Source organism: Carassius auratus, chromosome 31, assembly GCF_003368295.1.
Source record: "Carassius auratus strain Wakin chromosome 31, ASM336829v1, whole genome shotgun sequence".
In the NCBI taxonomy this organism is placed as follows: domain Eukaryota; kingdom Metazoa; phylum Chordata; class Actinopteri; order Cypriniformes; family Cyprinidae; genus Carassius; species Carassius auratus.
Genome location: NC_039273.1, coordinates 12,483,093 through 12,497,497, shown reverse-complemented (window position 1 = coordinate 12,497,497; position 14,405 = coordinate 12,483,093). Strand labels below are relative to the sequence as shown.

Below are 14,405 nucleotides of genomic sequence, written 5' to 3'. Positions count from 1 at the left end.
GCAGTAAGATGCATGCTTCTAATACTGCTAGATAAAATAAATGATGCTTTTCTGAACAAAATCTGCAGTTTTCTCATTATTTACAACAGACTTTAATGCAGACCAATAATATCCTTGCAAAAAGAACTATGAACACAATTTCAGGCTGGTCAATTATGCAGTGTTTGCAGGTAAGAGTAAAGTGGCGATGTATTTCTTTGTTCTGGTTATGTTTGAGACAAGTGAACACACACACAGACCCTCACATTAGTGATCTGCTTGTCTTTGATCTGTAAGAGCTGTTGTTGGGCCATCTGCATGTGAAGAAGATTCTGGAGAACAAGACCATTTCCTAGAATGGCACTCTGATAAGAGAAAGAGAGATATGCATGTTAAACACGCATCCTTATTCTTTTCTATTTATTTCTGAGATAGCAGCCTATTCTGTAACATATTTCCCTCTAAAATGTTACTTTCTTTTGCTGTACTATAGCCTTTTTTATCCATTAATGCAGAATATACATTATTTCTCTAGGGTGTTTCAACGAAGATCACATTTGGCTCTGTGAACTTTTAGACATTAAGCTTCCTTAAAGGGACAGTTCACTCCAACATTTAAATTCTGTCTTCATTTACTCATTCTCCACTTGTTCAAAACCCGTATGAGTTTCCCTCTGCTGAACACACACACAAAAAATATGTTTTTAAGCATGTTGGTAACCAAACAGTTGATAAAAGCCATTGACTTCTACAGTATTTTTTCACCCCATACTATGGAGTTAATGGCTACCATAAACTGTTTGGTTTCCAACATGCTTCCAACAGATTCTGCGTGTTTGTAAATGATGCCATAATTCAATTTTTGGGTAAACCATCCCTTTAAGTCATTCCTACGAGTGACAGAAAGAGAAAATGAGTACCTGCTGTGCTTTTCCCAACTGTAGCAGTGCTGGAGTCAATGGCGGACGCAGGAAGGGAAGATTGTGAGGTCGACCGAACTTTCCTGGTGGGAAACCATTAGATGAATGAAATGAGTGGTCAACATAGGAGAACAAACAATGTGAAAGAAACAAATAAAGACGAGCCCTCAAAATAAGAGAGACGGACAGCAGAAAGTATGTGGTTGATTTTGGTGGCCCATGATCTTGTCATTCTAAAATTCCAGCTTCAGCACTAATGGCAAGTTGCTCCGGAATAGGTAGAGAAGTTTAACATTTAATCATGTGCTATATTTAGTGTTGTAATTGTGTGTTCTCTTTAAGCTCTGGCCTCCACTTCTTCCTCAGCTCATTTATTCTCCCGCCCAATGAAAAGTTCATTTTAATATATGATTAGGCTTTCATCAAGAGAAAAATCTGCTCAGAATCTACAGTGCTAGTTATCACAGCCAACACACTCACACATATGGAGAAGCATGAGCATGATACTTCATCTCAAAATCTACAATCCTCGCATGACACGTTTTTGTTTGTCTGGAAAAGTACTTAAACATATTATTCACGGATACTCAATAAATTATTTTCCTAATGAGTAAAGAAAGAGAAACTTAAGAGAGGCACAGAGAGAGAGCGTTACCTCCACGTTTGGCGGTAGGGTAGGGTCTCATAAGGACTTGAAGAGCAGCAGGATTGGTCATACTGTTGAGGAACTGGGCCAGATTGGGTTCAGGCAGTAAACCTTTCTTACTGCTCAACATCTACAGGAGCACAGATGACAAAGAAAGAAACATGAATTCATTCGCGATACAAAAATCTGAGCAAACTGTCTGGCACTTCTGACTCACAGCCTGTAAGTACATTTTTTATATTTAAAGAATTTGCCAATGATGGTTCAATCGTGAGTTTTGAGCAGTGTAGCGTAGCGCTTGTTGTTTCTCCGATCACAAATGCAGACATGGTTTTATGTTTACGCAGCGCAATACACAACGCATCGTGTAAAAAGACAATGTAAGTCATTATAATCAGTAGTTATGTCACCACTGGATGCAAGAAATGCCTCATTTGTAACGGGTTTTATTGTTTTTGTCTTCGACGCACTCGGACACAGCATCACAACATGGAAAGGGGCGTAACATTTCTGTCACATGCTTGAGGAAGTATTCAGCCAATCCCAATGCACTGGATAGCTGGCCAATCAGCACACACCTCGCTTTTCAGAACGATGAGCTTTGTAAAAAATTGACGCGTTTCAGAAAGACCAACAATAATGTACATTATGTGGAAAATAATTTGTTTCTTGAACCTTAAATCACATAAACACATTGCACGACACCAAATACACAAAATAATGTTCTTTTTAGCAATGTCATATGGCCCCTTTTTATAAAAAAAAATCTAAACATAAATGAAAAATCTATTTAAATAATTTATTTGGGAATCAAAAGTTAGAAATATCTTATCTAAGGATATTTTTAACATGGAAAAAAAGCTTTTATTTATGAAAGTAGATCTTTACATCGATCCTACTGTAGATCTACTGGAATTAAATATATATTTTTCATGATACTTTTCTATAGCTTTTGCCTCATATTTGAAGTTTGAAGTCTTCAGTCCCTATTCATTGTTTCTTTTTTTCATGCTTCATAGTGTTTTTTTTTTTTTACATTTTGAAGTACATAAAAAGTTATATTAAATTCTGTTAGCTTTTAATGTAAATCCATAAGATTTTTATGACAGTATAGCAGACTATTTACATAAAATGTATATAAACATCAGTTGTCACTCTCTATCTGCCAATAATATGTCTTAGTATGCTTTGTTTTATTATCAAAGCTCTGTAGTTTTTAATTGTAAATCTAGAATAATATATAAAAAGGCCTTTAATTTGCTTAAAAAATATAAAAGATCAATCATATGCCAGAAGGCATCTAATAGACGGTGCACTTTTTTAAGTAACATTTTTTTATCATGCTGCTAATTTAAAGGCCTTAGAAACTTGAATATCAAATATGATACAGTAGGCAGTACAGGGTTAACATTTTTTATCTTTCTGACGAGTGGGGTGGGGCCGAGAGACGCGGGAACGAGGAGTGAGACCAGGTGTAGTGATTGGAGATGAGCTACACCTGCGACCCACCACCGGTCTCGAGTCCCACGTAGGAGATGGAAGGATATAAAACTGGAGCGACGACCGTGACGGACGAGAGAGGACCAGGCCACGTCTCTGAGCCCTGCCCCACTCATTACAATCTTATTTATGTATTTTTTGCTGAGATTCCTTTTCATATTTGATGTCTTGTCAAATGTTTATCTGGGATGTTCATGTCCCAGTGGTAAGTGAGTATGTGTGTGTGTGTGTGTGTGTGTGTGTGTGTGTGTGTGTATTTGCTGGCATGGGTGAGATGCATGCAGACATGCAGAACTCCTGATTAGATCTCTGATGTCTGCTAGAGGTGTGGATCCATCCCAACCGCATGCCAACTCCATCTGCTGACTACTACTCCCCTTCACACAGACATCTACACTAGTGCACATACACACACTGTGCTGCTTTCATACTGGAATGGGTGAAGCCAAGGTTGTATAGAGGTATAATATAAAGTAATATAAAAGAATTCGGTATGCACTGATACAGATACTGGCATCACATGTGTCTTCTGGATTAACACTAAATTGTGCATGTAAGTAAAAACATTAAATGTTACGTCATTTCTGCATAATAAGTGGTTTCCAACATAATTACAGGAAAATGTCAAGTGAATACTTTACTGCTGCACTGGAGAAGCTCTAAATGTTCATTCTGCAATTTAATGAAAGATAAAATAGAACAAAACCATAAAATGAACAGTGAACAGAAGCTTGAACAATACACTTTAATAGGCACAATTAAGCATGAAATATCTATTATCTAAATATCTACTCAGAAAAATATATATTTACAAAACAAATTAAGCCACGTAAAAATATATATTATGATTTTTTTGGTTCCTCTATCCAATATATATATATATATATATATATATATATATATATATATATATATATATATATATATATATATATATATATATATGTATATATATATATAAGAATTTATAAAATATTATTTTAAAATTATAACTACAATTATATAGTAAAAAACAAAAAACATATATATATATATATATATATATATATATTTTTTTTTTTTTTTTTTTTTTTTTTTTTACTGTATTATTGTAGTTATAGTTTTAAAATAATATTTTATAAATTCATTTTAATTTATAACTGTAAAGATGAACTGTCATCTTTAATTATAATTTTTATTATTTTAAAGCCAGACATTTAAAAATTTTAAACATGCATAAAGTTGACTTTAATGTAAAAAAGCAATAAACAAGAACAAACAACCAAAATAACATATCTTTTGTCTAAATACAGTTCTGTGCAAAAGTCTTAGGCCACTAGTATTTTCACCGACAAAAAATGGTTTTAAGTCGGTTATTTCTATCTTTTGCTGTAGTGTGTAAGCAGTAAATATCAGTTTACATTCCCAAACATAATTTTTACCATTAAATGCAATAATCCAGAGAAAATTTTGCTTGTACAAAGAGTCTGAAAGCAGCCAGTGCTTCACACAGAGACCTGATCTCACCATCATCATCCAGTCTGTCTGGAATAACATGAAGAAACAGAACAAACTGAGATAGACTCAATCCAGAAGAACTGTGGCACTTCAAGAAATCTGCAAAGCTGCAGTACTGTGCAAAGTTTTAGACATTTGTAGGCACGTAACATTTGAAGTTTTGTATATGAATTTCCACAGTACTAACCAGTAAGGAAGACAAGAGCAGACACCTGCTAGTCCCCAAGGAGTGCTAAAATTATATGACTACACTCACACGCAAGCGCAAGGGCCCATCAGATGAGGGGAAAGCTTGTGCCCTCACAGTCTGTGGATGAGTGGGTAGGCGTGTCTCTGACACAGACAGAGCACAGAGATGCCTGTGGCTCAGAGGGGTGGACTTCCTGAGAAATGTCAGCTTGCATTTGCTCCATTAGACTTGACATTTTTTGCAGGAAAATGGGGAATTTATAGAGAGAGAGAGAGAGAGAGAGAAGCAACAGAATGCAGAAAGGAATGGAAAACATAAAGCATTGCATAAAGACCCCATGAAATCAAAATAGCAATTTTGTTGCTTTTGGTTCAGGTCTTTAGCTTTAACTTGCACATTTGAATTATTGGCTATTATCTATCTATCTATCTATCTATCTATCTATCTATCTATCTATCTATCTATCTATCTATATATATATATATATATATATATATATATACACACACACATATCCAGGGCACGAAGCTCCCGTTCCAACACATGCCAAAGATGCTCTACTGGGTTGAGATCTGGTGACTATGGGAGCCATTTTATTACAGTGAACTCATTGTCATGTCCAAGAAACCAGTTTGAAATGATTCGAGCTTTGTGATGTGGTGCATTATCCGGCTGGAAGTAGCCATCAGAGGATGGGTACATGGTGGTCATAAAGGGATGGACATGGTCAGAAACAATGCTCAGGTCGGCTGTGGCATTTAAACGATGCCCAATTGGCACTAAGGGGCCTAAAGTGTGCCAAGAAAACATCCCCCACACCATTACACCACCACCAGCAGCCTGCACATTGGTAACATGATGGATCCATGTTCTCATTCTGTTTACGCCAAATTCTGACTCTATCATCTGAATGTCTCAACAGAAATCGAGACTCATCAGACCAGGCAACATTTTTCCAGTCTTCAAATGTCCAATTTTGGTGAGCTCGTGCAAATTGTAGCCTCTTTTTCCTATTTGTACTGGAGATGAGTGGTACCCGGTGGGGTCTTCTGCTGTTGTAGCCCATCCGGCTCAAGGTTGTGTGTGTTGTGGCTTAACAAATGCTTTGCTGCATACCTCGGTTGTAACAAGTGGTTATTTCAGTCAAAGTTGCTCTTTTATCAGCTTGAATCAGTCGGCCCATTCTCCTCTGACCTCTAGCATCAACAAGGCCTTTTCGCCCACAGGACTGCCGCGTACTGGATGTTTTTCCCTTTTCACACCATTCTTTGTAAACCCTAAAAATGCTTGTGAGTGAAGCTCTTTGATATGCCCTGCTCAATTAACCTGTTTCAATAAGACAAATACCAACACTACAAGGCAAATAGTACATAAAACTATTTCATTTGGTCTGTAAACATTTCACCTTTTCAACTTTTTTTTTTATTGTCCACCACATGCAAAAAGCTGTATTTTGAAAATTGAAATCAATTCATATTTAGATGTAACATCCTGCTCTGCTAGCAATATACTATATATGTCTACAGAATTAACTCCTGCATTTGAAAAGAAATGAACACAAAGTGTGAACCGTCAAAAAAAAAAAAAAAAAAAACTATGTTCTAACAAAACATCAAAGAAAACCTGTGTTTCGGAGAATATCAGTTAATGCTCAACACCACTGCCACTGTCTTCAGGACAAGCTGCTGGTTTATGTGGGTCTGTCCAGCATGATGAAAATAGCCATGCAGTTTATTTCAGGCCTCGGAAATGCTGCGGAGATCTGGAGATGTTTGAAACAGCAGGGTTTGTATGAATACTGTAATTAAACTGTCACGCTGCTGTTTCACACATGCACGTGCTTCTGGATGAATATGTGTGAAACACTTTCATTGTTTGTTATGTGGCGCTTAAGAGAAAGTGACTTTTCCTCACGAGTGTGTACATCACTCACCACACCCTGAGCAGCGATGAGGGCGGCGAGAGTGCTGCGTCCAGAGGTTCCTGGGGGACAAAGAGACAAACGTATCTCCTGACCCTGGATCAGCTGTCTGTCCATCTCCAGCAGCATGGCTTCAGCCTGCTCTGCCGTCTCATACTCCACCACAGCGAAACCCCGCACCGGACTTCCCTCATCCTGAGCCAGCTGCAACACACACACACATATACTGTGTTCAAAAATCAACAACTCTTGCCAAAAGTGTGTGATTTAGGTACATAATTACAATCCAATTTTCTGATCATCTCTGGATGATTATTTTATGAAACCCAAAAATTTACTGTTTCATTAAAATGGATGCATCCTAAATAATGGAAACAAAATGTATCTGTGGATATGAGCTCGGCTGGGCTGTGCAGAGCCTTGATCTGTGTCTTCTGGTGTTGATTTGTGATTTGCCTGCAGCTACAGGATGTGGTTAATGATTGTGACATTCTGACATGAAAAAAATAAAAACCCCACCGCACTGAAAGCACTACTTTGATATTAGAACAGAAATTGAGGTTTAATTATTGAGTATTTTTCCTTGAGGCAAAAATAAACATTTCTGTTTATTGATACTGTGGGGTCCAAACATTTGAGACCACTATTCAAAATGTTTTTTTTTTTTTTTTTTTTAAATGCTTTAACAACAACAATGATAATAATTACAATTATTATTATTGTTATTACCTGTACAAAGGATTTCAAATTTGCTTATCTGATTAGTGATCTAGAAATACTGTAGAATATTCCCTATGCACTTGGTTTCTTTCTACATTGTTTATTATATTGCATAAACTTTTTAAGAATACTAAAACTTTGTTTATTTAAAGGTTTACATTTGGTTCTGAATCCCAAATTTTCAGTGAGGTTGCAGATTTTTGGTCTCCACTGTATATATTTATTATATAAACACAATTTTAGCTCTTAGCTCTTTAGCTCCCTTTTCCTTATATTACTTAATATAAGGAAGTTGTCCAAAACAAAAAAATATACCAAAAAAAGACCAAAATATAGATCAGACAAATAAAATAGAATAGAAATAAAATCTACCGGGGTGATCCTAGGATTTTCATTTTATGGGGGCTCAACCCCCAATGAGGGTATACAGTAGTAATAACAAATAATAATAAATTGATAAACTAAAATAATGTTTGACTAATAGGTAAGGGTGGTGTACTAAACCTATTGCAGTATTCCACTGTATTGCATGAGCTAGATCGTTATAACATTTAAATACTGAATAAGCCAAATACAAGACTTCCTGATCACACACACACACACCTGTTTACTCTCCAAACACAAAATTGTACTGTTTGCATTTTTAAACAAACAACTTTCTTTGCTCAAGTTGGTCTGTTACTGTCTTCAATAATTTCTGTGCATGACTGTATGGTAGTTAATGCCACATGCACTGTAATATGTTTTATATCGAAAGTTCAATTTTCAAATGAAAATAGCAACATGATAGTTTTATAAAGTAGCCTATGTGTTCATATTTGTTAAGCGCTACATTTACACAGCTGTGGTGTGATGAGAGGTGAACACAGTGAAAACTTTACAGTAGCTGGGAAACCGATTGCTCCCCCATGACATTTTGTAAACTGTATTTATGACAAAGAACTGCACAGATGCAGATATTATTACAATCTATCGATAAACACACACCTTGTCCACTGTTTCTCGGTCAACGGATTGACATGCTGAAAGACGGGGATGAGCCGAAGTCTGCCACCATTTTCATATGAAATTAAAAGGGGACTGTAGCTGATCATGAATTTGTGTACAGTCTAAAGAGATAACCTACTTTTTTACTTTCATTAATCCAGCAGTGTCCAGACCTAAAACTAGACTCTGTCTGTGGGAGAATGTGCTGTGTTCTAGCAGTCAAGTCAATTCCTTGTTTATAGTTCTTTCCATGACTCTAGAGGGGGTTAAGAGAAATCTGACTTTGGTTTTACTTTTGAAAAAGAAAAAGAAATGAATGATGTGTTAAAAATGAACTAGAATAACTTTTTACACTTACAACATCTTTAACATGCAAAGCCCCCCCAAAATACCATGGTCACTTAAGCCACACTTTAAGATATATGAACGTTATTGCATTAGGTAACAAAATATTTGGGACCTATACACCTATACACAAGACACATGTTAAAGAGGTCATATGATGCTATTTAAATTTTTCCTTTTCTCTTTGGAGTGTTACAAGCTCTTGGTTAAGGACATTATTAACATTATTAAGGACATTATTAACTGTCTTAACATTTATTTTGAAAGATGAAGCCCGCGATTAAGAAAAAACAAACTTATTTAACAGTACCACAACCTTAGGGTTAGGAGTCAAACTCTCTAACCACTAGGCCACTACTTAAAGTGACTTACTATAAAAAATCTTGCATATGCACACAATCTTACTTGCAAATATGGTAAAGATACTCTAATTCCCAGCACAATTACCAGGCAGTGTTTTTTTAATCTCACATTCCTTATGAGGAACCACACAAGGAATCAAGAGCATTTACAAGGTGAGCTTGAGTAAACACACACAAACACACTCTCCATATGTGTGGTGAGGTGTTGCCTTTCATCTATGTGCGTCATTTTGTTGAATTGGCCTCAAGGGAGTCTGGCGCTGCCTCATCAAAACATCTCCACCAACAGCCTCCTCTATCCACTCCTTCATCATGTTTGTCTTAAAGCGACATATCTTAAATACTCTGAATCATGTTCTAAACACTGACCTTAAATTCAGTAGATTCAGTCCACGATTCAGAATGATGACTCCTGTGTTTAATTATAGACTTGACTGATTCAGTACAAAGAATCACACAAATCAAGTGTTTTGTTGTTTTATACTTTTCATTTATTTTATCTGAGAATTAGTGAGAACGTATTCAATAGAACTTTGTGTTAACTTGTTTAATGTCAATGTATTATATATTGTGCGCTGCTTCTTTTATAATCTCTTTCATTATAATTTTGGGCCATGATTTAGAACAATGACTCCTGTTCCTAATTCAGACTGATTCACAATCTCTGATTGATTCATTACAAAGAATCACACTAATAAAGTGATTTGTTCACATTTGTGCTTTTGATTTCTTTTATCTGTGCACTTAGCGAGGACAAACCAATAGAACATAGTTAACTTGTTTAAAATGTATTTTATTCATTGTCTGCCACAGCACAATCTCTTTCTTCATCGATTCGGTCCATGATTCAGAAAGAAGAATGCACTGATAAATAATAGATTTGTTTAAGTTTTGTGCAGTTTTTTCTTCTTCTTCTTTTATCTGTGCAGTTAGCAAGGTCAAATCAATTGAGCATTGTGTAAACTTGCTCTTTTATATATTTTGTACTGCTCAGTCTCTTTCTTGATCGGTTCAGTCTATGAATCAGAACAATGACTCCTTTGCTTGATTCAGACTAATTCATTACAAAGAATAGCACTAACCAAGTGATTTGTTTACATTTTGTGCTGTTCGATTTTTTTTTCAACCTGTGCAATTATCAAGTAGAAATAAAATTTAAAATTAAATTACATTTAAATTTATGCATTTAGCAGATGCTTTTATCCAAAGTGACCTACAGTGCATTCAGGCTGACAGTTTTTACCTAACAAATAAACTGAACATTGTTCCAACTTGTTTAATGTCAATATATCATATACTTTCCTTTCTGAACCACACACGATTCACAAGTTAACAACATCGGAATAGTGGTGCAGTAAACACTGATGCACAGCCTTTCTACAGCCTGAGAGAAAGAAAGAGAAAGATGAGGAAATAAAGAATAAAGGTTGAATCGAGGGACTCTATAAAGTGAGGGGGTGGAAGAAACTGATCAGCTATTGGCAGTTACTCTGATGGAAATGAGACTCCTGAGGGAAGACAGATAGAGGAATGAGAGAATGAGAGAGAGAAGGAGGGGAGCTCTGGAGAGTGAGTGAAGGATTGAATGGATGGATAATGTCCTATTGACAGTGAAGAAGATGGAAAACGAGGAGGGCTGAAGAAGAGACAGGATGTTGAGAGAATGTGAAATGAAGATGGGCTGATTAGAGGATAGAAGATAGAAAAGATGGTGCAAGAAGGGAAACAGTCAGATTTAAAGTGGGACCTTAAACATGTGCATGTGCACAAACACGAATACATACATGGTGGGGAGAATGTAGTAAACCAAGACTCTGTAATGTGTACTGGTGTGGCCTGGATATTTCTTTCACACTGTCACACACACACACGCCGTACGTCCTTGGCAGTAATAAGTGGTGCGGTATGTCTCAGAGGAACCCGGGCTTATCTGTGCCAGTTATAATGCAGTCAGGACAGCGTATGTAAGTGTCTAAATATAGAGAAGGAAAAGCATTCTTCATTTGGAAGAGTGTCAAACGTGTGTGTGTGTGTGTGTGTGTGTGTGGCCATTTGATTGAACACTACGGTGAATGCACACCATTCCCAGAATCCACCTTCCCAGAGGAACATTCTACTGCTCGTCTATAGCTTATCAGTTTATTGGAGTTAGCAGTTACATTTCATTTAAATGGCCATTCAGATATTTCATCTACAATTCCTTAGAATGAATAGAGCCAAAAGCACAAAATATAAAGGTTGAAGCACATGTGTGGATATCATTAAAAATAGAACAAATCCTGTTGATGTTTTTGGTCCCAAACTTCCAGAGTTGTGAAAACTGACTCATTAAAGCGGCACCTAGAGTTGAATGGGTGTGTAATTACTTGAGTAGCAGGTGGCTCCATCCTACCAAATTCAGTTTTTCTGTTTTATGGTTTTTGATTCCCAAGTAATTTAGAAGAATTCAATTAGAAGCAAGAAGCAAATGATACAATCACTGCCATGCAGTAAGAACAAAGCAATGAAATTACTGTGTACTGATGCAGATCATTTGTTCTTTGATTTGTTCTTTGAATTGATTGAGTTCACAGATATTACAGCCAAAAACAGATGATTTCCTCTGTTATAGGATAGCACTCCTTAAAGTATGTTTTAATAAATAATGAGTTATTTTTTCCCCTGTATTCGTGTGCTATACCTTTAAAGCCCATGATTAAGTATCTATTATGTGGTACATTTAAAAAAATATCCCTAATATCAGCCAATAACAGGTACATCTATAGAGTATGGAAACCTCAGAATTTGATTGCAAGCAATGGTGTCTTAAAATCTGAGCACAGTTTGTGACACTACTGAGAACTCCAGTTGAGATAAACCACCGTTTCAACGTTGAGTCAGTAAGATTTTTCAGTGTTTCTGAAATGTATTTTAATATATTTAAAATGTAATTTATTACTGTGATTGGAAAGCAGTTTTCAGTGTTACCATCCTTCATTTTAATATGCTGATTTTGTGGTCAAGAAACATTTCTTATTATTATCAGTGTTGAAAACAGCTGTTCAGCATAATAATATTTTTTTAGCAACTGGGATAAAAAAATTGACGAATAGATAAATTAGATAAGTAACAGATACGTTAAAAATAATTTATTTGTAAAAAACTTTAACATTATAAATGTCTTTTCTGTTACTTTCAATTTAATGCATGCTTGCTGATTTCCTTAAAAAATTCTACATTTTTGAATGCTGATGTACATGTGAAATTTAGAAAAATCTAAGAAGCAGGACACATAAGAAAATGTCTCCATTCGCTCTCCATTTAGTCACATTTCCGTCTAGGAAAAAGTTTTGGAAAAAAGATAATATTTGTGATTTTTCTTTTTTATGGGCTTTCTTCATGTTACTGTTCCAAAACGCCCACCTATTCAGACTCAAAAATTTACACACAAACACACACACACACACACACACACACACACACACACACACACACACACACACAAACAGCCCCAGATGAGCTCATTAAATCTCTTGTTTAAAAAAAAAAAAAAAACGGTGAAAAGAGAGATGAAATATCAAAGGCAGAAAAAAACAAACAAACAAGGAAACTGTCACCACCCAGGGCTCTTATCACAACCAAAGACACCACACACACAGACAAGCAAAATCAAACAGGAAGTGTATGTATATGATGATGACAGGCTTCTGTATGACAAATTGGAGAATAAAATAATTTCAGTAAACCTGCTGAGTTGCGCAAATGTTAAACTGCTCTCTCTCTCTGGCCCAAACTGATTCTGTCATTAATTTATATCCTGCATGGCACTTGACAAATCTAACACAATAATGATACTCCATATTTTTTTTTTTATTGGCTTTGTATATACAAGTAAGTAAGGAGAGAGTGGTAAACGGTAGAAGTTCTGGACTCCATCCCAACTTTCATTGCCCAAGCTCCGCCCAAGAAGACAGACAGTCTGACAGACATGTACTGTAAAGCAGCCAATCACAGTTTGTTCTGATCAGCATCATGCTTAAGGACTGAAAATGTAAAGTCGATGTTCCTACAATAACAGACCAGCATTCAACTTATAAATTAATCATTCAAGCATGCTGTGCAAGGTTACTGCAACAATGGCGCAATACTTCAATATACTGTATACTTCTGAAAATCCAGCGTTCAGTGGATCCTAATATGTGATCATTGGTCACAGTTGTAAACACAATGGCTTTATCCTTCTGAAGGGTTTTGGAATTATGACGGCTTTGTTTCCAGGCAAACCGTTAATCCTGTAGAATTCAACTATTCAGATGAAGACTTCGAAATTCCCAAAGTGTTTCCCCTTTTGCCAATAGTCCGTGGGCTTGAGGTCTGAGGCGGAGAATACACCCACTGAGACATGCAAACGCTAGCCATTACTGACCTCAGGCCAGGGAAATCAATATAGCAACCACCTCCATTTAAACACACACAAACAGTATATACCAAACTATAAAGTACTCCATCAAAAGCGAATATTGTAGCCGGATGTCTGCATGGTGTGTTCCCTCTGGCTTGGACATGTTCTATTTCCTCTTATAAATGGCTGACCTTTGAGAGCGATAAAAAGACCCCAGTGGGATTCAGAGAAAAAAGGGGGTGCCAGGTAGTATGAATGAAACCATAATGTCAAGCCAGTTGTGAAGTAAAATTTTTTTTTCCCTTAAGTAACTTGGTATAAGATCAAGTGACAAGATACACATATATTTTATTTTATTTTATTTATAACAAATAAATAAAACATTAAAAACAAAACTCCTTATATTCAGGTGTGAAGAATTATTAGGCGTTTTTTTTTTTTTTTTTTTTTTTTTTAATTGAAATGTTGTCTAACTAATTTTGGAACTAACTGAAAATAAGTCTAAACTAGGCTATAAGTTAAACTAAAATTGAAAAGAAAATCTAAATAGAAATGGATAAAAATGACAGAAAAAATTGAAAACAGAAAAGAAATAGAAAAAGGTACATACAATTACTAAAACTACTAAAAATCAATATATTAATACAATTTAATATTATATAAATAATAGTATGATTACCCTGGTCTAAACAGACAAATTGTATTCGGAAATTGCACTGAATTTTTTATGCTGAACACTTCACCTTTATAAATAAATAAATAAATAATATAAATTTATGCATTTAGTAGACGCATTTATCCAAAACAACTTACAGTGCATTCAGGCTAACAGTTTTTACCTAACATGTGTTCCCTGGGAATCAAACCCACAACATTGCGCTGCAAACGCAATGCTCTACCACTTGAGCCACAGTAACACCTTAACATACCTGATGGGAATATCACAATCTGGTAATA

General features: G+C 35.7%; 1 protein-coding gene across 1 annotated transcript in view; it reads right to left on the bottom strand.

Moving 5' to 3' along the window:
- LOC113050564 (ribonucleoprotein PTB-binding 2-like) overlaps positions 1 to 14,405 on the bottom strand; it is a 55,973-nt gene that overhangs the window by 15,567 nt on the left and 26,001 nt on the right. The window contains exons 4-7 of the mRNA XM_026213629.1: positions 6,666 to 6,857; positions 1,555 to 1,675; positions 900 to 982; positions 246 to 344 (exon numbers count right to left, since the gene is read on the bottom strand). Coding sequence (XP_026069414.1) covers positions 246 to 344; positions 900 to 982; positions 1,555 to 1,675; positions 6,666 to 6,857 — 495 coding nt within the window. The remainder of the gene's footprint in view (positions 1 to 245; positions 345 to 899; positions 983 to 1,554; positions 1,676 to 6,665; positions 6,858 to 14,405) is intronic.